The sequence below is a fragment of the Gavia stellata genome, chromosome 22 (assembly GCF_030936135.1).
Source record: "Gavia stellata isolate bGavSte3 chromosome 22, bGavSte3.hap2, whole genome shotgun sequence".
NCBI lineage: Eukaryota > Metazoa > Chordata > Aves > Gaviiformes > Gaviidae > Gavia > Gavia stellata.
Window position 1 is genome coordinate 4,606,968 of NC_082615.1, and position 25,551 is coordinate 4,632,518.

The following is a 25,551-nucleotide window of genomic DNA, read 5'->3' on the forward strand; positions in this document are numbered from 1 at the left end:
CTTTCCCTTAGAACAGCTGGTATAATCCTCTCTTGTACCATCTCTGTTTTGCACTTGGCAGCTCTGTCGTCATACAAACTAGTCCAGTTTCAAATGGGAACCTGAGTTCCGTAGACCGAGATAACGTGAAGGGGGACTGAGTAAATTCTTCAAATGCTGTGTGTTCCGCCTGCGGGCCCTATGTCAGGCACTCCAGGCTTGGTATGTACAGCTGGGAGCGTATTGTGATAGTGACCTATAGTGCGGGTGAAGAAGGTTGCAACTTGGCACTTGGGTGCTGTACATGAATGTGTATCACAGGCTGATGTGTATTTCTCTTGATCTAGGTTTTGAGCTTTCAGTCTTCAAAAACCGTTCGTCTCTTGCGCTTACACAGATTTTCATGTTTTGCAGTCACTGTGCATGGAAAATTAACTTGCAAATTGCCGTTAACATGAATTTGATTACAGCAAGGTCTGCAGACTCCTCAGCAATGGGATACGGCTTGAAGGAACTGTTTAGAACAGCAGGTGCTAACTCAGGTTCTGTTCTTCCCTCTCCACTAGTCCTTCCTCTGATCCTCTTTTCCTGCCACTTTTCCCCATTTTGCTGAAGGCTGGTTTTCCTCGCTTCTCTTGGGCCTAGCAGATTGAAAGGTCCAGTCAACATAGCCTTACGTGTGTCTGATGTAAAGTGGCTTGTACTAAAAGGAATGATGTGAAAGACTAGTTTTAGTTAGGAAATGAGAACTCCTAGGTGAGTATTACAGGAGATGGATTTGTTACGGTTTTTGCATCTTGAGCTGTCTAGTACTTGAGCCTGGGCAGCTGTAGTTTGACTTATAAATGAAAACCTGCACATAAGATCTTAAGTTAGATCTAACCCCCTGCTCCATAAAACCAACGCTTTCTATTATGTCCGTTAGTAAAACTGTATGGTAAGTGCCATTTGGTAGATGCTTCTGCTTAAACTTGAATAGCACATTTGGAGTGACTTGCATGTGTGCGGCTGGATAGGGTCATAGCTGTCATACTGCCCGAAAGCTAGACTGCATGTTGTACAAAGGGAGAAAGTTGCATAATCTAAGCTATAATCTAATAATCTGATATTTCACATGCTGAGATATTGCAGTAACTAGGATGAATTGTGCAAGTCTCAAAGAAAATCCAAGTATTTATACTGTATAGCTGAGATCTGACTCTCGTGTGCTGCATTTATGAAGTTACACAGATACCAAAACCTAAGCTGGCTTAAATAGTAAATAAAGAGTGCTAGTTCTGACACTGTAGTAGATTGCCAACCGGCAAAAATACTTCTGGAAAATGTTTAGAAATTGCTTTTCTACTTTAAAATTGCAAGTAGAATTTCAGCAAGGCCTTGTATATTGTCTTTTTTTAAAAAAAGTCTGTTGATAAAATCAACTTTGATAACTTGTTTTGTGTTGCTTAGTCTTTTATATTGTTTTTAATTAAAATGTATTAAAATATTAATGGCTGTCTAAATTACTACTTGGCATGGACATACTGAAGGAGTTAATGGGGGGGAGGACAGAGTAGTGGGAGCCTAAATACTTAGCTCCTTACTGACCCTGCTTTCAGTCTTTCACTGTGGTCCAGCTTTCAGTTTCATAAAGCTGATATAACCAACTCTCCATGGGTGAATGTATTTGCATTTTTCCCCTCTTTAAACCAAACCAACATGTCACATGAAAAATAAAGGCAAGTTTCCACAAACATTTTGAGTATCAAAGGATTTATTAAAGTAAAATAAATTAAGATCTTGCTTAGGTCAAGGTATGGGACTTCTGTAATTCAGGTATACGTATCAATTGATTCTTTTTAGATAAAATAATCTGCATGTGGACCTAACTCTTGTAGCTCATTAAGTTAGATTTGTCTTATGCTGTACTACTTATCTAGAGCTATACTCTATAATAGATTGCTCCAAGAAAATTTCATACCTGTGCTTCCAAAGTAAGACTTTTAAGAAAGCAATAAATGAAGCAAACAAGTAAAGAATACTTTGAATATTCATGGTAATGCACTTAAGTAACAGACTTTTGAATTATTTTCCCTTGTGGTGATCATATTAAGGCTCCAGTTAAGTCCACAAAATATATTGCTATATATTATTAAAAGTTCAACATGAAAGCAGAAAAAAACAGCATTTTCCCCACATACTCAGTAGACTTTAGTCATGCTTTAGATCTGGATGAACCTGCAGTCTCTGGTTTTACAGGGTGAAGCAGATGCCTTGAAGTGACTGGGATGGTGCTTTTCTGGGGGCATGGAACTATGCGGAGCTTAAATGATGCTGTGGTAAGATGTCAGGAAGCCCAAGGTGTTAAGGCAGTTTTCCCTAAAAATACCTGTGTCACTTTTGCTACTGGCAACAAGCCCCTTTTCCATAGCTGCCTCTTGCTCTGTTGTGTTCTTTCGTGCATCTGCTGTAACCCCATAAGCAGCTAGACAGTGGTTCCTTGCTCAGACTTCTGCAAAAAGCTGGATGTTCATTTCCTGATCTCAAGCTAATCAAAGCTGGATTTAGACCCAAGGGTTTTATGTATTTTTCAAGACTGAAAAAGTCCAAAACAAAATTGAACAAATCAACTGCTATATGCTGTGGAAAGACTTGTCATGACAGAATGGCAGGATGCATTTCTGAACATATCTGAGAGGAGTGAGTCACAGTACAGCCTGTAAGGACCTCAAGCATGTTTGAAGTATCCTAAATCTGTTGTTTTACGGAAATTGCAAAGGGAGGACATGCTGGCTACTGACTAAAGTAGAACTTGTGGAACTTTTCCAGGTCATTGTAACATAAGAAAGTCTTATTACTACAAATACTGAATGGGGAAGAAACTAGATTTTTCTCCTGCCTTGTAATATAACTGAGTTCTGACTGACTCACTCCTGCATTCTGTGACGCAAGGGGAGCAAATCTGACTTACCGGGCAGGTGATTTAAGGCTCAATAATGTGTTAAGACAGGAAAATTAGACTTGCAGCTTATTACACAAATAAATTCCTTTATGCCTTCAGGTCACTTTTGTTTAATCACAGTTCTTGCTTCAAATCTTAAGATGACAAACTCTAGCTATATGAGTAGTTGCGGATTTCCACCAGCCTTGTTTTCCCAGGAAATAAGACAGCCTAATTGAAATGCCCCTAATTTTGTGCTTTTATTGCTTTATCTAAATCATCCACCACTTGCTGCAGCTTCTGTAGGCTGGGGTGGACGTTCTCCTCCATCCACTCCTCTACAGTACACTTGTGGAAAACGTGCTCCATGGCTGCTTGGAGGTCTCGCACCACGGCGTTCCACTTGGAGAGAAGACTAAGCAGAAATCAGAAGGAAGACAGAATGATGTTTGCAGCTGAGCTCTGCCTCAGGGGAGGGGTAGCTTACCGGGCCTTTTAAAGGGAGTACAGTCCTTAAAATGACTTTACAGGAAAAGAAGCATCTATTACAAGAGCTCAAAGGACTTGATTTTGTGCAGATGGCAAAAGATTGATGCTGTTTCTGTTTAAGTACCATTAATCTTGGCACTTTTCTTACACGATGACTTTTAAAGTACCGAAATGCAAGCTCACAAAAACACTATACATGTTTTCAGTGTAACTGAAACCCACTGTGAGACTTGTTGGGAATTTAATTCTGGTTTTTATCAGGAAGAGTGGATGCAGTTGGATGTTCACTTTATCACAGCAAAGAATGTACAAATTAGCTATTTAGCATACATCAGCATCATCTTTAGGACAAGTTCTGAAAAGCACATATGGGAGCAGGGGGAAGGGGTCTGGTTTTATTCCAAGCCCTGACTGGAACCTGTCCAGCAGTGGGCTCTGACACCGAGGCTAACAACTGCTGTAAGATGCAGCAGGTCTATATAGGCGTAACACCATATACAAGGGAGAGTTTTCTGGAGATCAATTTTATACTTGTATTCAAAGAATTTGTTCAACAGAAGGCAGAAAAAGATAAAGGTCTTCTGTTTAAAACCGTATTATGAATACTTCCTATTGTTTGATTTCCACTGATGCTTCCGAAATAATTATGGAAAGAGGCAAGGACTCCAAACTGCATGTCCCGAGTGCCCAAAATACGACAGACTTTATTTCCCCTATAATGCAAAATAAGTGGTGTTACCTGACTGCATCTGGCTGAAAGTGATGCATTATTATAGGATGAATAATCTTCCTTTTTCTGTGGTAGGGGCTGAACCAGCCTGTGACGTATCTGAAAATGGATGTTAGTATACACAGCTTTTGAAACAGCAGTGGCATATGCTTGCAGGCTGACAGGGAGTTAAGGAGTAAGTAAATTTAAGTCTACGTATCTTTGGAACTAGCTTGTAAAAGACTGCTCCTGGCAGATGACAATAACTGATCATCTGTTGCAATTTAAATTTAATTTCAAGCTCCTTTTTTTGTAACGACACCATTAAAAAAAATCATTTTAACTTTAAGTGACAGTAAGATTTAATTCAGAAAAGAACTTGATTCTTGAAATAAGGCAGCACATAGTGTTTAGGAATTCTGCTGAAATACTTTAAATTTGCATCTCAGTATTACATTCTGCTGAGGTGTCAGTATATAGGGATGCGATGCCTGAAATGCAGAGCTTGATGTTTAAGTGACTAATCACCGTGCTGGAGTTTCTTGAATGAATGCCCCATTTTGAGATGATACAGCCCCCACACTCCTGCAGACAGCCAGAGAATCAACATAAGCCGCCTTATTACCTGTTCCTTTCAAGAAGTTCATCCACTGATGACTTGAGGTAGAAACTCACTTGTGTCACAAGTGTAAGGATATTGCTCCCAGGAAAGGTCCCCAGACTCGTGCTGTCCAAAGAGGATCTGTTAGTTTCTGAACTTACCATGCAATGAGAAGCATCTGAATCCCACAGCCGGAATGTTACCTCATGAAAGTATCAGTTTCCAGGTTGGACATTCCCAGGAGCTTTTCCACATTTTCTTTAATCTTTTCAGAGTAGCCACCTGGCAGAAGACAGTGGAAATAAGTAAAAGGAACCTAAATAACCAAAACGTTCATAGAAGGGGGTCTTTCTGGAGTACTCAGCATTGGCTTAGCAGTTCTCCTTGGATGAAGATTTTTTAAAAGGTAAAATGGAAATAGAACACGGAAAAAAACTTGGGAGTGGGAGGAGTACATTGTCTTTCACACAATTGTCTTGTGCTAGGTAAGGCACTTCCTAGCTACGAGCTTTCCATGCAGGGTGCTGAGTATTTTTAGTGCCTTAGTTAAAAACACATAAGTTCTGGGGTTTTTATTTTGGAAATAAGACATGCAGAAAGACAAAAATAAAAATTCTGTTGGCAACTGCCTGTGAAGAAACCAGAAACTACAGGAAGTATTTCACCAGACAGTGTACTACCTAGATCAGTTTTAAGAAAACTGACTAGTTAAAACTAATTGTTTACATGTACACGAGATCTCATCTAAATCCTGTATCGCAAACATGCAAGATGTATAATTTATTGTTCACAATACAGACCACGATCAGATAGTCAAACCACCTCAAAATATAATAAGCCTGTGCCAACCTTAGGGCAAGGTCACTTCACTCTTGTGCTAGGCATTAGCTGAGAGAGAATAAAGTTGTCATTGTACCATTCTTTAGTGCCTGCAGACATACAGCCAGTGATGGAATTGCCACAGGAAGAAGCTCACACAAAACAGAGAAGTGATCGTACCTAAATAAGAAAATATTAATTAATTAGACATTTTTGTGTCCGAACATACTGAAACAGTGGGAAGTGTTAATGTTTCAATCGCTACAAATCCAAGAGCTTTAGCAACATCAGTTTCTGTCTCAGAGAAGGGACCTTCTGTCTCTGAAACGCTAAGTATTCCTGTAGTACCGAAGAGAACAGATAACCAAACAAATTACTGGCTCAAGCCAATCAGGGTCAGAAATTGGAATTCAGCACTCTGGTATTCGCTTAGACCCCCCTGACTGTTGCACAAAAACCTTTTACTCCTTCATCACATTAACAAACTCCTCTTTTATGCAACTTCATTCCGTGTGAAGTCACATTAGACATTCAGATATACAGCATTCATTAATTATGCTGTCTTTAAGCAGTTCAAGGTGGCACAAAGTACATTCAAGCCTTCAAATCCAATCTGCTATTGTTGGTGTCTGCCAAAACAACTGCTCCTGCTGATTAATGCTGTAGCAGTTGACTGGAATTCTGAAATCCACCCTTCGTCGTCAGTGGGTGAGGCCCAGCAGTAACCAACAGGAAGGACTGCAGGGTTGCAAAGTTCCCTTCTAAATCCCCAGCCTCCTTGCACCTCTTAGGGAGTTTTTGGGTGGAAGTTTGTTTCCCTGTGATGTTTGGAACTATTTAAAAAGATGTTCCTCACCTTTGCCAGCCGGTCAGCGCAATACCTTCAAGGACATCCGCAGGGCTATTGCTTGCCACTTCCAGCCATTGAAGATGGTTTTTTAAGTGGTGTCCAATAAGCGTTAGAGACTGATTCACTCCTGTAGCCCCTTTAAAAGCACTAGCAAACCACACCTTGGAGAAGCCGCATCTACGATACTTCTCTATGAGATGCACTGAAATAAGACACAAAAGAACACTGACAGGACAAGTTTTTCTCCATTTTCGGCCTTGACTGTAATGCTTCAATTAACAGGAACGCAGGTGCAGTTACAACAGGCTGCTGAGCCTTGTTCTGTCAAGTTTTGAGCATCAGCAAGGATGGGAGATTTGACATGCTCTCTGAGCAACCCGTTTCAGTGACTGCCCTCCTATTTTCATGCGCCCAGTTACTATATTCCATTCCCTTGGATTGCTGAATTGCTTCAATGCTAAGAACCGTGGGTATATAATGACCATGCACAACATCTGACAACTGATTGTTCTTTCAACAAAGAACTATCTGTATGCATGTTAGATGCCTTATTGGAGCCTTTAGGAGTTTTTCCTTTGAATTCTATAGATGTATGAAGCCTTGAAGCTTCTTTTGTAAAGCTGTTCAATACAGAACTATCTGCTCCCACTGGTTTAAATGCAAGGAGAGTTAATGTAACAGCGCTTGTGAAAAACCTCTCAATCTCCCATCAGTGATTCCATAGCCCTGTTGAAAAGAATTAAGCAGCAGACAATGCGAGTCCTTCATAGGAGAAACAGAAATAGAAAAAGAAAATAAGTATTAGCAAAAAGCAACTTAACAAAAAATAGAATTTTTTGGTGTCCAACTAAGGTACGTTTTAATCATACTATTTTGGTTTGGCTGTTTTGCTTAACAGGTAAGAGAGCTCTTCGCTTCTACGCAGCTCAGCAGAGAAGTACAAACCTTTGCCCTCCACGTCGAGATCTGCTGCATAGTCCCAGATCATTGGTTGCACAAGCTGCGGGAGCCCAGATTCTGAAAGGAACAGAGTTCTTCTAAGTAATGGAAAACAGCCAGTTAAAAGTGAGAACTAAGGACATGTTATTGCTGCAGTAGCACATGACTAGAACTAACTATGGCTTGTCGCTAGAATTCTTCATTTACAGTTGAAGTGCCCCCGGGCATTTTCAGCCTGGCCAGGGCTTTGAACATGGGGGTTCACATGCCAGGGGCCACTAAGTCCTTAGACATCTTGAAACCACTGACACAGATCAGCAGTGACAATTCATCAGAGGTCCCATTCATCCCAAGCTCATCTCGTTCTTAGTCCCTTGAATCAATCTATCGGTACACCTGCTGGGTTGAACTGGCGGAGCTGCAAACTGCGCACGCAAGATTTCAGCTAAATTCAAAGGAAATATTCACCCTTTAAGTTAGAGATTGCCTGAGCTGTGTTTACACAGAACTTAGCTTTTTGAAATGCCTTTAAAGTGCAAATAAAGATACAGGTTTAGCTTCAAATCCCTTTATAATCAACTCCCTGACTAATTTTAAACAAGAGAAACTGACGCCTAGAGAAACTGCAGTAAATTGTACAGAAATTCACTATTTTAACAGCATCCCATTTTAATTTTTTTAGTCTGTTATTGCCTGTGACAATAGAGTGCACACTTAGATGCTGTGCCGCTCTTGTGGAAACTGCATGGGTCCCATCTGCATTTTTTTGGATCCTTTCCCACTATTAAAGCCATGAATGGGTCAGTCACTGCTGGAGGAGCTACACAACTCCTCATGGTGTTGTCTAAATCTGTTTAGAGCAGACACGTAAATGTGTCTCAAAATGCTGGAACTCCATCTATGCTAGGACTACTCAAATTTTAGCACTGGTTTCACATTTTTCAACAAACAAGACTCGTGACGTCAAGGTCTCGGAGCCACCCCACAATTCAGTATCAGAGTTCCTCGTGATGTGCCCTATGATCACATATACTGTCAAAGATGCTCACAGGGTCGCAGCTTCCCCGAGTGAGTCTGCACCACTGGAACCAGGTGCTGCACAGAGCAACAACTAACATTAGAAGGTGGTGAGAGGCATAGAAATTTAGGCCGAGACCACAAATGCTAATAGGTTTGGGTTTTTTTTTTAATGTGTAAAGAAAGTAGAATTGATGGCAACCACTGCGTGATGACTGTTTTATTTGTCACTGCGTATTACCAGATGGAAAACTGAAGTGTATGTGTTAAAACTTGCCCATAGTCAGAGAAAGTCTGTGACACAGCCAAGGACTAAATGTCTCTGCTCTCTAGTCTAATGGATCGTATCTCAACTATTCTCAGGCTTCTTGTTTTCATTATTTTCATCTGCCAACAAATCTGTTTTAACTGGTTGTGTAAACTTTTTTGGATGCTACAAAATAAGACTCACCCCATCATTGGTCACACACCTGCCAATGTCTCCTCACTTATCCCTCTGAGCATATCATCCCACACGATGGGCGTCACAGTGGGGTAAGACAAGGCCACACAACTTGCAACTGCTTTTATGTGGGATAAACACAGCTTCTCTGGAGTGTTGTCTTGTTGCTGCAGCCACTGCTTTGACTCCTCTCCTTCACCGAGGTAGTAGACCTGAAACATCAAACAAATAGTCCTGACTTCTTTTGTAGGAATAGCGGGAGTGAGTTTGACACAGTGTCATGAAATCATACAATATTCAAAACTTATTGCGAAGATACGACACACTGAGTGGACATGTTTAAAAGCACCTCTGAGTGTTGAAGACACTGCAAGCGTTTCTATCAGTCTGCAGGAGACTGCGGCCCTGACTAAATGCATCCCGTAAGGGAATTTTCCTATAGGAACTAAAATATCTAAAGAATAATGAAAGCATGCTGTATTTGTCTTTGGACAGTTTGTCCTTAGAGGTAGCTCTCACCAGTTTTACTCAGTTCAAATCTAACAACCCATAAGTCCCTGAATTATATAAAATGACATTCCTGTCTTGGGGAAGGAGATCATTTGTACGTGAATATAGAAGTGACTCGGGAGCACGTCCAAGAGTGGCCCCAGCATACTTGGTCCTATGCAGAGATTTGGGCCTGTTAAGCTGGATATGCATTTAAACGCTTTGTTGTTTTAGAGCAGGTTTTATCTAAAACACATTTATTCTACATAAACAGTATTTTGTTTTATAAAAACTTGCAGGTCCCTATCTAACCTTGCCATTTATTCCCAAACAACAGGATTCAAAATGCTAAACTACTATCAGTACAGTTAAGGTGATCACAATGAATTTCAGGGATCTCTGTGCCATAGGGATGGTTTTAGGAAACCTTGAGAAAGAAGAAAACTCAAGGTTCTCCTCCTCAAGGAGACAAACTACCAAAAGAAAAAAAAACACTTCCCGCCACAAAAGGGCTTATTTGGAATAAGTTGGCCAGAACAATAAGCCAACATCTTACATCAAAACTCATATGACTCTTGATGAATACCTGCAACTGATATCTCACTTTAAATACTCATTTGACCCAAAACCAAATGCTGAGTTCGCTTTAAGAAACTGCTTTCAATACTTTCGATATTACACTCAAATCAATAGAAATGACATCCCGTGCTACTGGAATCATTTATTGTCAAAACGGCTTTTCTACATTGGCTTGAACTGGTGTTTTCCGTGCCCCAAATCCTACCCAAACATGGCCTGGGCACCACTGAAATGCAGAAGCCTCAGCCCTTACCTTCATTCCTCACAAAAAAAAAAATTCCTGGCTCAAGAGAAGTCCCACCTCATCACATCCGATGTGAAACCATTTTAAGTCCTCGTGCAGTGCCATGACTTGGTCAATCATGGCTCTGACCAGTGCCCGCGACTCCTCCTTGTGTGGGTTGAGGGCGTTGGGAAACTCCTTCACCTCCCGGAGATGCGCAAACTCTTTGTGCTTCAGCACAAACTGCAAGAAAAAGGAAAGCTCGGGGAGCAAAATGAAGGGGACAGCAGCAAAGTGAAGGGGACAGCAGCAAAGTGAAGGGGACAGCAGTGTCCTCCTGTGTCACCAGGGCTCTGCTAACAGTTATCCCGCTAAAACCCGGGGTTTGGCTGTGTGTGAGCACAGGGGACCCCAGGAGGCCTCTCGCTGGGGGCTGTACAGGGGTGGTAGGGGCAGGAGGGCCGCAGCCGCTGCTCCACGCTGCCGCGGGGGTCTCCGACCACGAAGCACCTCGCGGGGTGAGGGAAACGGGGCGGTCAGCGCAGCGTCGCCTTCGTGTCCGGAGCAGCTCCCGGGAGCGGGACAACGGCGGCTCCGGCAGTTCGGACGGGGACTGCCCCCCAAAGCCACCCCCCGCGCCGGCGCTGCCGCCCGCCCAACCCAGCGCTCCCCGGCGGCGAAGGCGCGAGGCCGCCCGCCCGCTGCTCACCTCCATGTGCCCGAAGGTCTGCACCAGCGGCACCACCTCCAGCCCCTGCGCCTTCGCCCGGCTCAGCACCGCCCGCACCTCCCCGGGGCTGCGGGGGGAGAGCGAGACGTCAGGGCCCGGGCCGGCAGCGCGGCCCCCCCGGGCCCCCCACCCCGGGCGGTACCTGTAGGCGTGCGGGGCCCGCAGCGGCTCCAGCGGCCCCGCGTAGGGGAAGGTGTCCTCGTACTCCAGCAGCAGCCCGGTGGCGCCCAGGGCGCGGAGCAGCGGCAGCACCTGAGGGGGCGGGAGGGGACAGCGGGTGGGGTGGGACCGGGCCGGGCCGAGGTGGGACCGGGCCGAGGTGGGACCGGGCCGGGCCGGGCCGGGGAGCCCCCGCCGCCCCCTCACCGCCGCCCCCCGCCGCCCCCTCACCTCCGCCAGGTAGGAGGCGCGGGGTGGGGCGCCCTTCAGGTCCAGGTGCACCAGGCGCCGCCGCGGCCCGCCCGCCTCCCCGCCCGCCTCCATGCCCGCCGCATGCCGCCGCTCCGGCCTCGATTGCTCCCGACTGCGCGCTCGAGGCTAGCGGCGGTACCGCCGGCCCGCATCGATTGCTTCGGCCTGCCGCCGCCGCCGCGGTACCCCGGCATAAAGCGCTCGACCGTATCCTTCTGCTCCGGCGCCGTCCAGCCGCTGTCTCGGTGAGGCTCCTCCGCGCCTCTCGTCTCTGTAACGGAGGTCTCCTGCGCGCGTCCTTGAAGCGTGTCTGCTCGGCGGCCGATTGCTTTCCCCTGGCAGGCGGGAGAGGCGGGCCGAGCGCATCGCTCTGTGTCGGCGGGCGCGATGGCTCCGCAGCGGCGGGCGGCCCCGCGCGGCCCCGAGAGCGGCGGGATGGCGGCTGGGCCGGACCGCGGGGGCCGCCGCCGCCACAGCAGGTACCCGGCGGGGGCTGGGGTGCGGGGCTGTGGTTAGCGGCTGGCACTTCCCGCCGGCAGCGGCGGCCGCTGTCCCCGGGCGCGGCGGTGCCCAGGCCCGGCGGCTGAGGGGAGCGGCCTGCGGCAGCGCCGCCGGCTCCTGTGGGGGCCTGTTGGAAGGCGGCCTGTAACCTCCGGGTATGAAAAAGGGATAAAAATTGCGTGTGTTCATAAATATGTGTGCGTATACTCAAAAGGAGGGGTCAGTCGGGGTACCGGCCCTGGGCCTTGACCGGGTCTCCCCGGTGTCGGGCGGGGTGGCGGCCAAAGCGGCTCCTCCCCGGCTCGGCAGCGTGTCGTTCGCTTACGTGGGGCTGTCGCTGTGCTCCCTCCTTAGTGCCAAGAAGAGCAGAGGCCAGCAAGAGTCACGGTGGAGGTGGCTGAAGACAGCGTTCCTCCTCTCCTCTGCCGCTGTCGGTGGCCTCCTGAGCTGGAGCTACCTGAGCGCCGAGGATGGGGTCACAGAGGTGCTGGCTCATCACAGCGAGAGCCTGCAGGACAAGTTCATTGAGGTCCCCTGCTCTGAGGACTACGACAGCCACAAAAGATTTGAAGGTATTTAGATAGGATTGTCTTAAGTGGGATGAAGCAGCCTTCAGAGGACCATAACAGGCTGGCTGCTGTCTAAGTCTGTTAAACCAAATGTGCGCTGCAGAACTCCTGTGTTTCTAGCGAACACCGTGCATTTTGTTTAAATCCCCAAACGTTTATGCCTCTTGGGCCAGCCTAGAAGCTGTTGCACGTTGAGAGGTTTTTCTATCATGCCTACATAATTCTTTTCTGAAACAGCTTTGCTGTGTGACATAAACCTCTTGTTAAATATGTTTCTAGTGTCTTTTCATACTGATTCCCGTAATAGGCTTGTGGATGAGTTTTACCGGTAAATACCATGCAGGGTGTGGAGTGGAACTGATTTAGAATTTTGTTTGTGCCACCGGCATGTGGTAATGGCACAAATGCCAGCTTCTGAGCCACCTGTTTTGAGATGTGTGTGTGCAGGCACCTTTTGATGCTGCCTGCAAAGCATTTCTCTTCTGTCTTTACATCTCTCAGCTGAGCCTGTTTTCTGTCAAATTGGTATTTGTCTCCCCTGGCACTTATTTATTTGGAGTGTTGATGTTGGGTTTTCTAGAGAAATAGAAGATTTTAATTCTCTCTAATGAAGAGCAGTGACAAAACTGCAGTTTGCATGGACAAGCTATGCTGATGTTCTTTTTCAGATTTGCAAAGAGTATCTTGATGAACATTTTGAGCTGGTACTGCTGCCGGAGAGCAGCTCTGCTCTTGCTTTTTGTTAGCTTACTTGTATGTGTTGACTAATAAGCTATTGCATAAAAAAAAATAATGCTGAGTTAGTTTTTAGCCAAATCAGTTGTCTTACCTGGTTTGTTATGTGGCTGACAAAGCACTTGCTGACACAAAGCTGGATGCGGTGTGGAGGCTGGAAGAAGCTGCCTGGAGCTGAGGAAGAATGAAAGTGATCAAAGAGCTGGAGAACCTGCCCTGTGAGGAGAGACTGAAGGAGTTAGGTCTCTTTTTCCTGGAAAAGAGAAGGCTCAGGGGGGACCACATCACATATTCCAATATTAAAGGGCGTCTACAAAGAGGATGGAGGCTGCCCCTTCACAAGGAGCCACGTGGAGAAGACAAGAGGCAGCGGGTACAAGTTGCAGTGGGCGAGGTTTCATCTTGATGTGAGAGAGACATTTTTTACAGAGAGAACAATCAATCACTGGAACGACCTTCCCAGGGACATCATAGAGCCTCTGTGACTGGAGGTTTTCAAGATGCGATTGGATGGGGTGCTAGATAATCTCATCTAGGCTCCCTTTCCCCTGAAAGGCTGGACCAGGTGATCTTTTGAGGCCCCTTCCAGCGTGGGCTGTTCTAGGATTCTATGATTTCTAACTTTTTTCCAGTGCCAATTCTGGTAAAAGTGTTCATCAAACCGCAGCCTGGCTGTGGTGCCCCAAAGCTGTGGAGGTAAATTTCCCCTGCTCTCTTCAGGTGGCTGGTCCTGGTGCTGTTGGTCGAAAGGCTTGTAATATAAACCAAAAGTTTGTGTAGTCTGTGGTCAGATAGTTTTTCCTCTGTGCTGCTAATGTAGCATCTTGTTTGATACATTTTGAAGGATTCATCCCAAATGTTATCGAGGCCGAGAAAACTGCTGTCAGGAAACTACCAGCAAGACAACTTCCTCATAAGGGTATTTGTTGACTGGGCACATGAAAACGTATGTTCTGTTTTAACTTTTTCATAGTTACTACAAGGAGAAACTGCTGCTGGCTTTATCTGCATAGCACCAAGGCTAGCGAAAACTCTGCGGCCGGTGTTGCCACAGATTTGGTAGTTATGACTGAACTAAGGTTAAAACTGTGTTCTGCTACTAGGGCTTTTGCTTATCAAAAGAAACCCTCCAAACCAACAAAACCTTGTTTTTCCCTTCCCTGGTTTGCAAGAGGAATTTTCTGAGCTGTGGACTTGTGGTCTTGGCAACGCCATCGGTTATCCTTTCCGTCAGAAGGAAGGCAGGAACTTCAAGCCTATCTCTGCCCGAGAAGAGGAATGAATGTGTTATCTATTCTTGTGATGTCACGGGGAGCAAGCTCTGTGAATGCTAACTGCAGGGTGAAGTGTGACCTCTCTTGGCTTTGTATGAGAATGATTGACACGGCTGGCATCAACCCAGGAGGAACAAAGGGCCGTCATCTTGTATGAGTTTGTATTCCAGCTTTCTAATTAGATGTTTGCTTGCTGCTGCTTCTTAACTTATGTGATTGATTTTGGTTTTTAGCAGATGTTCTTACACGTGTTCCCCTGTATTATGCTTTCAGAAAGAGATCAGGGGCATTAGAAATGTGTGAACATCTGTTTTGTTAAGTGGTTAATTGAAGCTGTGCTGTGATAATGAACTGTGTTCTTTAACTCGTCTCCTGCTCTGTGCCCACAAGAGGGTGGTGGTGAGCTGCTGAGCCTTGCTGTCCCGTCAAAGCTGGCTCCTTGCTCGGCGTGTGTGCTACTGAAGGCTTAGTGAGGCAGTAAATGCGGATTGCTGTTCTCTGCCAAACTGTATTCGGCTCCGGAGCTTTAGTCGCTTTGTTGGAAATAGCTTTCTATCACTCAATAGCTTTGCATTCTCTGTCTTTACTCTGCCTTGACATCCCCAGCTGCTGGCTCTGTGTCAGGAGGTGGCTCATTCCTATCATCACTTGGTGTCTGATGCTCAGCCGTAAAGCTTCCACAGCTAAGATGAGCTTTTTATTTGTGCACCTGTCCCTGCTTCAAACTGAACTAGTGCAACTGAGCTTCTAGTTTGCTTCAAATGATATGGTAGTTGGGTGTCACAGAGCAGTGGTTTTATTTCCATAGCACTGCTTGCCAGTAAATATGCTTCATACAGAAATAAAATGCATTATTTTTCAGAGGCCAAGCACTTAATATCTATTTGCAGAAGATAGGGTGTTCTGTGAGCACAGTCTCATCTGCAGCCAGACCTTGGCTATTTCTGCTGTCTTGAGACATGGTTAACTACTTCTAGCTACTGAGGCTGCTAGCGTACCTGATGAAACTCCTGCGTAGTCTCTTATGTGTGTTGACATACTGTGTCAGTGTATAAAGCATCCATGGTCACTGCCCAGGAGACAGCTTTAAGATGCTTTTCCAGAGACTAGATCAGTGAATGTGGAAAGCAGAGAAGTCTGTGAGCAGTGGAGGAAAAGGTCCAGCACCTAGACTGCTGGTGTGATTATGGGGATGGCATCCAATAAATCGTTGCCTCCTCTTGTCCTGTTTTGAGATGAATTGCATTAGGGGAGCATCATGATGGGGCTTTTTTCTCATGTGAATCATCCTGGTCTCGGCAGCGTATGGTTCTTGGCCAAGTACCACTTTAAGTTGAAGACAAAGCTGCGGTTCAGGCACTTAGACCCTGTGTTACATTCTGTTTTCTGAGTACTGAATAGGAGCAGGGATCTTAGGGAGTACTTGTGGTTTTGCATGTTTTGATATGCTCCTCCCTTACCTTGACTGAAAAAATACAACTCTAAGATCCAAAGCTGAGTGCCTTATTAGATAAGTGAATGATTTTGTGTCTACTAGGCAGAAATTTGTGGAAGCTACTGGGTACTTTGTAATACTAAACTGAATTTCTTGCAAGTGCAGATTCTCAAAGTATGCTTTTAACACTTCAGTGCTCCCATGTACCCTGGTCTCGTAGACAAAGATGACACATTTCTTAATGCTAAAATTGTTTTCAAACAAACACTGTTCTGATTTTTTTTTCCTTAGCATTCATCGAGTGTTTGTGCCTTACTGTTGGTACCTGACCAACTTTATGCTGGACTATCTTTTTCTTGTTTTTCTTCTTGTTTGGAAAAGCTTCTGCTGTTGCCTTCAGAACACCTCCTGCTTTCAGTACTGTCTTTGCCAGTTCTTTGTCAGAGACCCTAGACGTGTAACAATTGTCCTAGGTAACTCTGTAGTTTTGCCAAATCTGGACTCTCCAGTACCAACCTTTCCAAAAGGGTAAGATCTGTGCTGTTGTTTGCAGCTGAAAATAGAGAGCACAAATCTCTTCTGAAATCAGAAGTCTTTGCTAGTGTCCTTTTTGCACAATGTCGTGCAAAGAAAACTCTGTTTAGCCAGGCTTGTCCTGGAGTATTGACATTCTCCTTTGAATTTACACTTTCCCACCTCTTCTCTCCTTGAGCATCAGCTTTTCCTCATCTGTAAGACAATTTTCTTTGCCTTTTAAGCATTAAAGAGACCTTTTCAATGGCAGAAGGAAAGTCGTTCCCCTTCTCTTGTCTCTATTGGCCAAGAGAGCGTCCTTGTTTTTCTGTGTTCATCTTTCTCTGAACTCCTTAATCTCATTTTTCTATCAGCCTGTTACCTCAGCCTTTTTTAATCTTGTTTTTAACAGGACTATAAAAAAGTGTACTGCTTTTTTTTATCCAAAATATCCAAACTTGAGCTTCATAACATTGTTGACATCTTTATACCCAACAGAATGTTGGGTACAGCGTGGAGTATATGTTATGCGATTTGTAATCGATTATTGTTCTGCAAATCTTTGAGTGGATCTTACAGTTACTAACAAAATGTTTGGGAAGGTTCTGGGAACCCAAATTGGTTCCTCTTTGGCTGTTTTTTTTACATGCATCTGAGTTAAAATTGGGTGCTGGAAGCTGTTACTGCCTCAGCCATCTGTCTCGTTCGTTGGGTGAGTATTTGCTAGCTTGGAGGCAGAGATGTCTCATCCTTGTCAACTGGCTTCTGAGATGCTCTTCAGCCTGGCATTCACAAGTGAATAACTGATTTTATTCTGCCACTGCTGAATGTATGGTGGAGCCTCTAAGGCACAGCATCATAAAATGTGTACATTTTTGTTAGGGCAGACAAGAAATAGTTTGCAGTGTTTGCTGGCTACCTCTTGTTTTTCAGAACCGCTAGGTCACGCGCTCTGAAGGAATACAGCATTTCCAATGCTTGCATTTTTATTGCAAGATCTGCGGTGTTTAACTTGCAGATTGTAGGTTCCTGGAATTGAGATTGAAAAATGCGAGAATTTCCACAAAAACTGTGCCTAGCCTTTCTGGTTGCAGAGGGGGTATTTACAATGTGCCTGAAACACGGCATGGAAGCTCCCCCTCTCTCCATTCCCTCCCCTCCCGAATTTGTAACTTGGAACAACTTTCCGATTATAAAGCCCTTGTGGGTTTTTGGTTGAATTCTGTACTTTTGGGGCTGCTACTGTATTACAAAGTGTTCTTCCTTAATATGCAAAGCACCTTTGGGTTGCTGCCAGTATTTTTAATTTTTATGGTGCTTTTTATATCAAGGCACTACGGTTTCTGATGAATGGTATGTTTTGATTCTATTCATTTCTTTAGCTCACAGGGTCAAGAAGAGACAAGTGAGTTGGGGGAGCAGTGGTTCTGGTTCATTCTTGTCATGGTGCGGGTTTGGTGCTGGCGTTGATAAATGGATGCTTAGGAATGTAATCTCTAGCATTATTTTAGACACAGAGTTTCCTAGGTCATCTTCAAATAACAGTGTGCGCTTCCTGGAATCTGAATCTTGAGCCGACTTCAGTGAATTGTTGCCGGGTAGTCAGAAAATGTAATGAATTATCTGGGTTGTAATCCAGTTGTTTTCCTGACCTTGACCTGTGTTTAAACAGTCTGCTTGGTGTGGGTGCCTTTGACTTCAATTTAAACGTATGTCAAATAAGGGACTTTTCTTTTCCCAAGCAAGGAAACAGTGTGTATGATTTGGTATGTTGTTGTCAGTATTCACCCCTACATATCTTTCTCATTGCTTTTCTCTCTCTTCTTGGAACTTTTCTTTCTGTCAGTCTGTGGTCATTGTTATTGTTAGTTGCTTTTGATCAGAGCAGACTGGTGCTTTTGACTTGCATGGGTGAATGGATTGATTTATTTCCAGGAGTTTTTTCCCCTGTCTTTTGTGTTCTGATGAGCAAATAATCCTTGAAGAGGAGCTCAGTTCAGCAGCAGTAAGTGTGTTGGCAGATGTCAGAAGATACACTCATCCCAACTTTTCTGTGGCTTTACATCTATATATGAATCTTTCCCAGTAAAGTGCCAAGTGTGACGTCCCAAAGTCTCTGGTGGCTCAGAATTGATCTTATTCCTTCTTCTTGCCTGAAGGCTGTTGTGGGCCAGACTCCGAATTTTGTAAGAACTTTCATATATTCTTCACTTGGAACTCTTCCTGCTGGCTTTTTTCCATGAGCTGGCTTTTTTCCGATGTTAGATTTCTTGGCAATGAATTGCAAGAGACTTTTTTATCATATATGTCCAAGCTGTGTGCTTCAAGACACTTTTGCACAAGTCTCGTGAAAAGCTGCCCTTCGAGGTACATCTATATAGACACCCCATACAGAAGGTTATTTGCTTCCTTTTGCTTCATGTGTTTGGGGGGAGGGGGTTGAGCAAATCTGAACTATGCTGCTTTTATTCTTCTGGCAGTACAGCTGGAATGTTCAAATTCACTGCTTTTTTTATGTTACCGTTGCTTTTCGAGTGACTTCCAGTGGACAAATATGATGGTTCCTAGTGCTTGACTACAGGAATCTCTCTGTTAATAAACTGCATGATTTAGGGTTGAATACCGAAACATAAGTTAAATTCACTTCTTCGTGTTAATACATGAACTAGCATGTGTTGATACTGCATAAAGACCCTGTACCTATTCAGGAACTCTTGTTATTAGTAGTATCTTCTTCATGGGTTGAACTGTTTGTGTTCTAACCAATTTTTTTTCATGTTTTTTTGTCAAGTAGTAATTTCACTCCTGTCTGAGTGGCATTCTCTTTTCTGTTATTAGTGTGGTGGTGCTCTGGTGTTACATCTGCTGCAGTCTGCATCCAAGTGCCTCTCGTCTTCTGCATCTCATTTTTCTCCAGGACAATTGAGTTTCTTTATCCTGTTGAGACTGTTTGGGTTTGGGACAGAACTCTTCATGTTGTGTATTGTACCTAGGAGTGATGTGTATTGGACCTTTGAGTTGCAGACTTACTTGGACTGTGAGAGAAAGTGTTTTGTATATGGACGCATGATATTAAGGGGGTTTAGTTGGTAGAGATCTTGGCTGATTTTGGAACTGTCAGCCTGAGATGGAAGGATCCATGTGGCTCTACTGAGCTTTCCAGTTCTTGCCCTGCCTGTCTGAAGGCTAGAATAGAGTGTGTAAGATGAAATAATCTAAGATCATCTTCCTTTCAGAGACCAGTTATATAAACAGGAGCTTTTCTTTTCACTACTGCACTTGGGGAGAGGGGGAAAAAAATCACTGGATCTGTCTTGCTGCATGTACATTGAGATACAGATGTGTCTGATACCACCTTACTAAACAAAGGCCATCTTCTCTAGCTTGAAGTGGTAGATGTGCAAAGGAACATCAGTAAGTCGATTTTAACGTGAAAGCTTGTAGCAAACTTAAGGTTTCTCAGAATTATTTTCAGATCAACAGGAAAAGTAGTTTGTTTTTAAAGGCACCGTATTGCTGTGCATTTTGCTTAACCTAAGCACTGGAGGCTCTGGGTCGTGCATGACAGCCGTGTCTCCAGTGGCTGTGCTGCTTTGGGTGTTGAGATTCATTCTTTTTAGAGCATCTCCATTCTGATGAATTGCATTATGGACATTGCAGGAAATAACTTGTTCCCTGAATTACACCAACCAGCCGTACCAGGGAGTGTCATGTAGCTTAGATGAGTCCTGGGGACTGCAGAAGCAACAGTGACATTGGCTGGCTTGTCTTCTCTCTGATTGCGGTGCAAAAGACATCAAAATGGAGATGTAACTCTCCTGTGGTTGAAGTGATCTAAAAATGGTCTGAGATTGCAAATATCCCTTCTGGATGTTGTGAATCTGAAAGGGGAGTAGGAAAATATTAATAGAGACTTGTTTTGAACCTTGTTTGAAAGATGATCTTTTCTTTTTTCCCTTCCTCTTTGTGTTCCAGGGTGCACTCCTAGGAAGTGTGGAAGAGGTGTGACTGATGCAGTAATCACAAGGGAAGAAGCTGAAAGAATCCGTAGGTAATTTTTCTTTTGTCTCTTAACTTTCACGAGCACTTTAATCACAGTGTGAGAGTGTTTAAGGTGTAGCACAAAGCTCATTAGCTCAAGGGGGATGGGTTAAACCGATTAAAACATAAAACTTTTTACGAGCCATTTTTACTGAGGTGGAGACGGTTCTCTTTCATACAGAGTCTGCCTAGCTTTGTGGGGCATGAGCATTGTAGAGGGAAAAAAAGGAAAATAAATAAGTTTTTTAAAGGATTTTCACTAGGCCTTCTGTTTCATTTGGCCTTAAAACAGAACAAAACAACATAAGCCTCCTTTCAGCTGAGTCTCTTTCTGGGTAATTATGAACTAGTGCTGACCCTATAGTCCTGTACGAATGCTAAGTGGTGAGTTTTAATCAAATAATAGGGGACACTGTCAAATAATGCAGTTAGCAAAGTTACCAGCTTCTTTGAGTGTGATTTGCACTTGATAATCATGGAAGTGGGGAATATTACTGTAATGCTCAAAGTCATACGCAGCTCGTGCTTTGTTCACTAATCAGGCCGGCCGCTCTGTGATTTTTTTTTTTTTTTTAAATTCAGTTGGGCTCCTGATTTTGTTACATTTCTGCATTGTACAGGTTTATTTGTACTGCCCCTAAGAATCAAGATCTGGGTTTTTTAAAGTTTAATCTTACTTGGCCAGAATGTATGTGAAAGAGAATTTTTGGGAGTATTTCGGGGAAGGGGGCTACAAGCTCAGAACTGTTCTGCAACATAGATATTTGTTTTCATGACAGGCTGCAAGATTGAGTTTCAAATAAATTGCAGCTTCTATTAACTCATTTGGGTTGTATCTAATGCATCAAATACCACTTACTGAAGAGTTACATGTTGTAAATAATGACATTAAAGGACAAAGTAATTAGACTTCAGTTCTCATCTGAGGTTATTGTTTTGCCTGCAGAATAGCAGAGAGGGGACTGTCGTTGGGAGGATCTGATGGAGGGGTGAGCAGTGTCCTGTTACTTTTTACATTCTTTTATTGCCAAGGCAAGATTATAAATGCATCTTTGGGGCTCGAGGAGATGGAGAGTTTTTCCTTCCATTCAGACTTGGGGAAAAATTTTTTTGGAAAGTTACTTTATCTTCCATGAATGCTTCTGCTAGCAGTGTAATTTGTGACTTCTGCAATACAGTTGACATTTCATATTATTCAGTTTACTTATTTCTAGTGCCTCTCTTGAAATGATTTTGTCTTCTCCATCTGGAAACAGTTACCGTAGCAGAACTGCACAAGTTTGACTTCTGAAACTAAATTACAGTGGTTCACAGCATCACATAAAGATTGGTTTTTGTGTGGTGACAAAAAATGCCATCTAATGTCTTAAGTAGACCTTTGAATAATATTCTTTAAAAATGAAAACAAACCCACTTCTCTTTAACAAGCATGTTTATTTTGATTTCTTTCCCCTGTCTTTGTTCTCAGAATGTTTTTGTGTATGAAGGTAAACTGCTTCTTGAGTATTTGTAAACACAACCACTTCTTTAGGCCTCTGCTGAATTAGGGCATGTGTTAGCAGAAAAGGAGAAAGGTTTCAATGAAAACTAAGACTTTATTGTTCTTGTGATTGCTGAGAAAGACCTGCAAAAAATATAACCCGAGAAACTTTAGCAGTGCTGCCCATCTGAAACAATATATTTAAAAGATTTAACATTCTCTGTTTAGCTCTGTCAGGATCCCTTGGAATTTTTCAGTTCTGTGGTTGCATAATTTGCCACTTTGCCTAGATTACTCTGCCTGTTGGGACCTCCGGCTTAACTCCTGTCATTAGTGCTGTCAAGTGGGTTTCTTATCATGTTCTTTTGGGACCTATATGTGATTTTTCATTAGACTACCAGAAAGAAGGACTAGAAGGGCAGTGTGTAACACAGCTTCATGGACTTGGACCACAGAAAGCTAATGTCTAGCTGGGGGTCAGGGAACTGGGGAAACTGAGGCAGAGAAAGCTTGGAAGAGACATGAGGGAAGGTGAACTTGCTGCCCAATCTACAGAGCTGGGCAGGGGTCCTGAGCTGGCTTACTTGGACGACAAGCCAGAGTATCAGACAAATATAAATCCATAATCTACATCATTTTGGAAGCATCATTGTGAGGTTTTTTTAAGGGGAGGGAAATGGGGGTAAACCCAAGATTCTGTTGCTGCAATAAAATGAGTCTGTTAAGAGATCTCATAATTTGTAAATGTGAGAAAGTTGTTGTAGGCTGTTACTCCTTAGGGAAAGGTGCAAGGAGAAAGTTGTGTAGTATTGCATTGAGACCTTATCCAATATAGTGGATAAACACTGAAAGATGCTAAAAACAAGAGCTGACCAGTGTTTCTGGGAGATCACATTTAGGAGAAGCCTTTAAATACAGTCTCTTTCCCGAGTTTCTTCTATGCCTCTTTCTCCCAGTTCTGCCATTTTCCTCTCTTTAATGTGCATGCTTGTATTCCCCATGTCATGGAGTGAATCTTTTCCCAATAGCACTATCTTGGCTCCCAGAGATCATTAAATGCTGATGATGTATAGATGAAATTGCCTTTCTTCATTTGAGCCTCTTATCTTTTCAAATGTCTTGCCTACATAGCATGCAAAATGTTTCAAGTCTTACTTCATCCAGCTACTTTGCCTGTATGCCTCTCAAGCTTCAAGCCTGTTGGATTAGGTCTGGCTTGTTGCTTTAGATTTTTTAGGCTTTAGAGTGTTTGGATAATTCTGTCCAATTATGTCTGTTGTTCTAAGGCTATTTTTTTTCCTTAAATTCCTTAAATAACTCCGTGTTTCTGTTTAATTCCTTTTAATTCTTTCTTTAGCCACTTTGATCTCTCCCCTCTTCCAAATAAAACTTCTGCAGATTTCTACTGGGATGCAGACTGTATTTTCATTCTCTTTGATTTCCTCTTAACCTCTTTCTAAGCAACATGTGTGACTTTTTTTTTCCTGTCATACTTATTATATTTTGAATTCACAGAAGTGGATTTGTGTCTGTGTGTCTAGATATAACTTAATAATTTAAAGGCCTAAACTTGCAGTTTGTGACTCTGTCAATTCTCTCCTTCCTTTTTTTGCTGCCCTTTCTGCTTCCTTGGGGGACTGAAGTATAGCACAAAAACTTGTTTCTCTTTCCATCCTTTTGTGTTGAGAAAGTCTTGGCAAACATCTGAATTATTGAAATGTCCCGGGAGTCATGCCCCAGTTGTCATGCTGAGCTTTCTTATCTTCCTTTGTAGGCTTTTTCCTTGATTTATCTTTATTTACGCACACAGAGTGAGACTAGAAGAGGCCATTGTAATCTTCTAGTCTAACTTTCAACAGAATCCAAACAGGAGCATCTTCTCTACCAGTGTGCTGCTTTCCGTGGTACATCTGTCTCTGTAAAATAGTTTTCTATTCTGTTCCTTATTTACAGAATGTGAATTGCATTAGTGCTCTTGATGTTTGCCTCAGCTTAGGTTTTTTCTTCTTTATAAAGATAATGACATTTCCTTTTCCTCCCTACCTAATATTTTCTCGCATGCCACCCCTGCTTGTGTTACCACTTCAGTCATGACTCATTCATTCACATCTTTTTAGGTGCTGCCGTCATAACATCTCTCAAGTGTAAATGAAATGACTCATTTACTATCAGATCTATTGGCATTTATTTAGAACCCCCAGAAAAGAAATCCCGCGGTGCAGCCAGTCAGCTGCAGTCTGTTTCCTGTGCTGTAGCAAAACTGGCAGGAGTAGGCACCTAGACCTCCCTTTTGCAGGGGAAAATTGAATTTCTTAATCACTGGGAGAAGCGAACAACCTGCGTAGCTGTGATGCCAAACAAGGGTTTCTGATGTGGGTCCACCAACCCATGCATAGATCGGTGGTTCTGCAGACCATATCCCTCCTTATTCTGCTTTCAGCCCTCCCAGCCAAACTCTGAAGTCCTCAAAATGCTGTCAGCTCTGCGTTTTCCAGGGAGAAGATAAAGGCTCTGCATAACGCTTGTCCTATCTCCTACCTCTACTACAGGCTGCATAGTTTTCTTCCTTGTGAGGAGTGAAAGATGTACTTGGCAGTGTGCCTTTCACTTTAGAGCTGTGTGGTGGCGTGATTATCTACACTTAATTCTAGGAAGCTGGAGAGGAGCTGTCTGTGTCTAATCTGTATCTAGTGTAAACCTGTACTGGACTCCATAGTCAAATATTGCATTTAATTTCCACAGTGATAACCTGTACCTCCAGCAATCTGAAAGATGTATAAATTAGAGTGCTTACACTTGTGTTTCATAATTAATCAGTGTAACTTTTAAGAGGCATTTCCCTAAGAACGTAACCCTCGTCTGTCTAACCTCAAGATTCAAGTAGGGACGGATATTTAAAGGTAGTAGTGTTTCGAGAGTCTGCGTAAGACTGCCTGCAGCGGCAGCCAGTTTGGTGCTGCCCAGGAACCGGTGGCCACGTAGAACCTCAATTGCTCTTCCCTCTTCTCAGCTTGAGTGTGTGAGTGTTCCCGCAGGAGGAGTGGGAAGGGTTTTTGAGCTCTATAAGCTTCTCTGTAGGCAAGTAGAACTAAGTTCTGCATTTTTCTCTTTTGGGCAGTGTGTCTGCTGTTTTTTTTAAAGAAAAATCTCACTTAAAACTTTTTAAGGGGTGGAGGAAGAAGGTGGAATCGCTGTAGAAGTGAATGAATATTTAAGGGTTGGCAATCCCTTTTAGTGAGGATCAAAGGCAGGGCCTGTCATGCTTTGCAAGATGGGGGAATTGAGCCTTTTTGCCATATGCTGAGAAACGGTGGCTACTTACATGTTCTCTTTGAATCCTTTTAGCAGTGAGAGGGGGGAGAATGTGGGACTAATAATACTGAAGGTCGAAAAGAATATATATTTGTGGGTTTTTTTTAAAGGAAGTTCTGTAAACCAGGATGTTGGGGTAGTTCTGTTAAGCAATCTCTCGGAAATAGGTGTGTGGGTATGTGTGTCTGCCGTGTTCCTGCCATCTTCATCTAAACTTTGTAGAGCTTTCAGCCTGGGCACCCTGACCTGAATTGCAGGCTGGCCCTTGATCAGGTAGCTGAACTTGCAGTAACCGCGTTGACACAGGCTTCCACCAAGGTGTTCTCCTCAGTGTAGGAAATGATGCTGAAAATGTTTAATGTTCTGAAATGGCAGAGGCCAAAATAAGTGTGTTTCATTTTTTTCCAAGGTAGCTGTTAAACAGATAGCTCCATGCTCATGTGTAATCAAGTCCCTGTCTACATTTGGCATTCAGTTGTCTTCTTCTTTCTGAA

The 25,551-nt window shown here is 43.6% G+C and overlaps 2 protein-coding genes across 2 annotated transcripts in view; one reads left to right on the forward strand and one right to left on the reverse strand.

Moving 5' to 3' along the window:
• Positions 1 to 1,750: 1,750 nt before the first annotated feature.
• Positions 1,751 to 10,798, reverse strand: HEXD (hexosaminidase D). The gene is made up of 10 exons (XM_059828120.1): positions 10,766 to 10,798; positions 10,135 to 10,299; positions 8,794 to 8,977; positions 7,313 to 7,384; positions 6,374 to 6,569; positions 5,615 to 5,697; positions 4,902 to 4,980; positions 4,723 to 4,818; positions 4,128 to 4,217; positions 1,751 to 3,314 (listed from the first exon to the last, which is right to left on the reverse strand). The coding sequence occupies exons 1-10, from the start codon at positions 10,769 to 10,771 to the stop codon at positions 3,146 to 3,148; spliced, it is 1,140 nt and encodes a 379-aa protein (XP_059684103.1). The 5' UTR covers positions 10,772 to 10,798; the 3' UTR covers positions 1,751 to 3,145.
• Positions 10,799 to 11,584: 786 nt separating this feature from the next.
• OGFOD3 (2-oxoglutarate and iron dependent oxygenase domain containing 3) overlaps positions 11,585 to 25,551 on the forward strand; it is a 43,460-nt gene continuing 29,493 nt past the window's right edge. Inside the window, exons 1-4 of the mRNA XM_059828271.1 lie at positions 11,585 to 11,676; positions 12,053 to 12,270; positions 20,200 to 20,275; positions 21,212 to 21,254. Coding sequence (XP_059684254.1) covers positions 11,585 to 11,676; positions 12,053 to 12,270; positions 20,200 to 20,275; positions 21,212 to 21,254 — 429 coding nt within the window. The remainder of the gene's footprint in view (positions 11,677 to 12,052; positions 12,271 to 20,199; positions 20,276 to 21,211; positions 21,255 to 25,551) is intronic.

What these genes read in the sequence shown, in the direction of transcription:
- HEXD (XM_059828120.1), bottom strand. An exon ending in TTCACATCGGATGTGATGAG is followed by an intron (nt 8,978 to 10,134) that starts GTGGGACTTCTC and finishes TTGATGTTTCAG; the next exon opens with GTCTACTACCTCGGTGAAGG. An exon ending in TCTGCAGGCACTAAAGAATG is followed by an intron (nt 4,981 to 5,614) that starts GTACAATGACAA and finishes GTCTTCTGCCAG; the next exon opens with GTGGCTACTCTGAAAAGATT.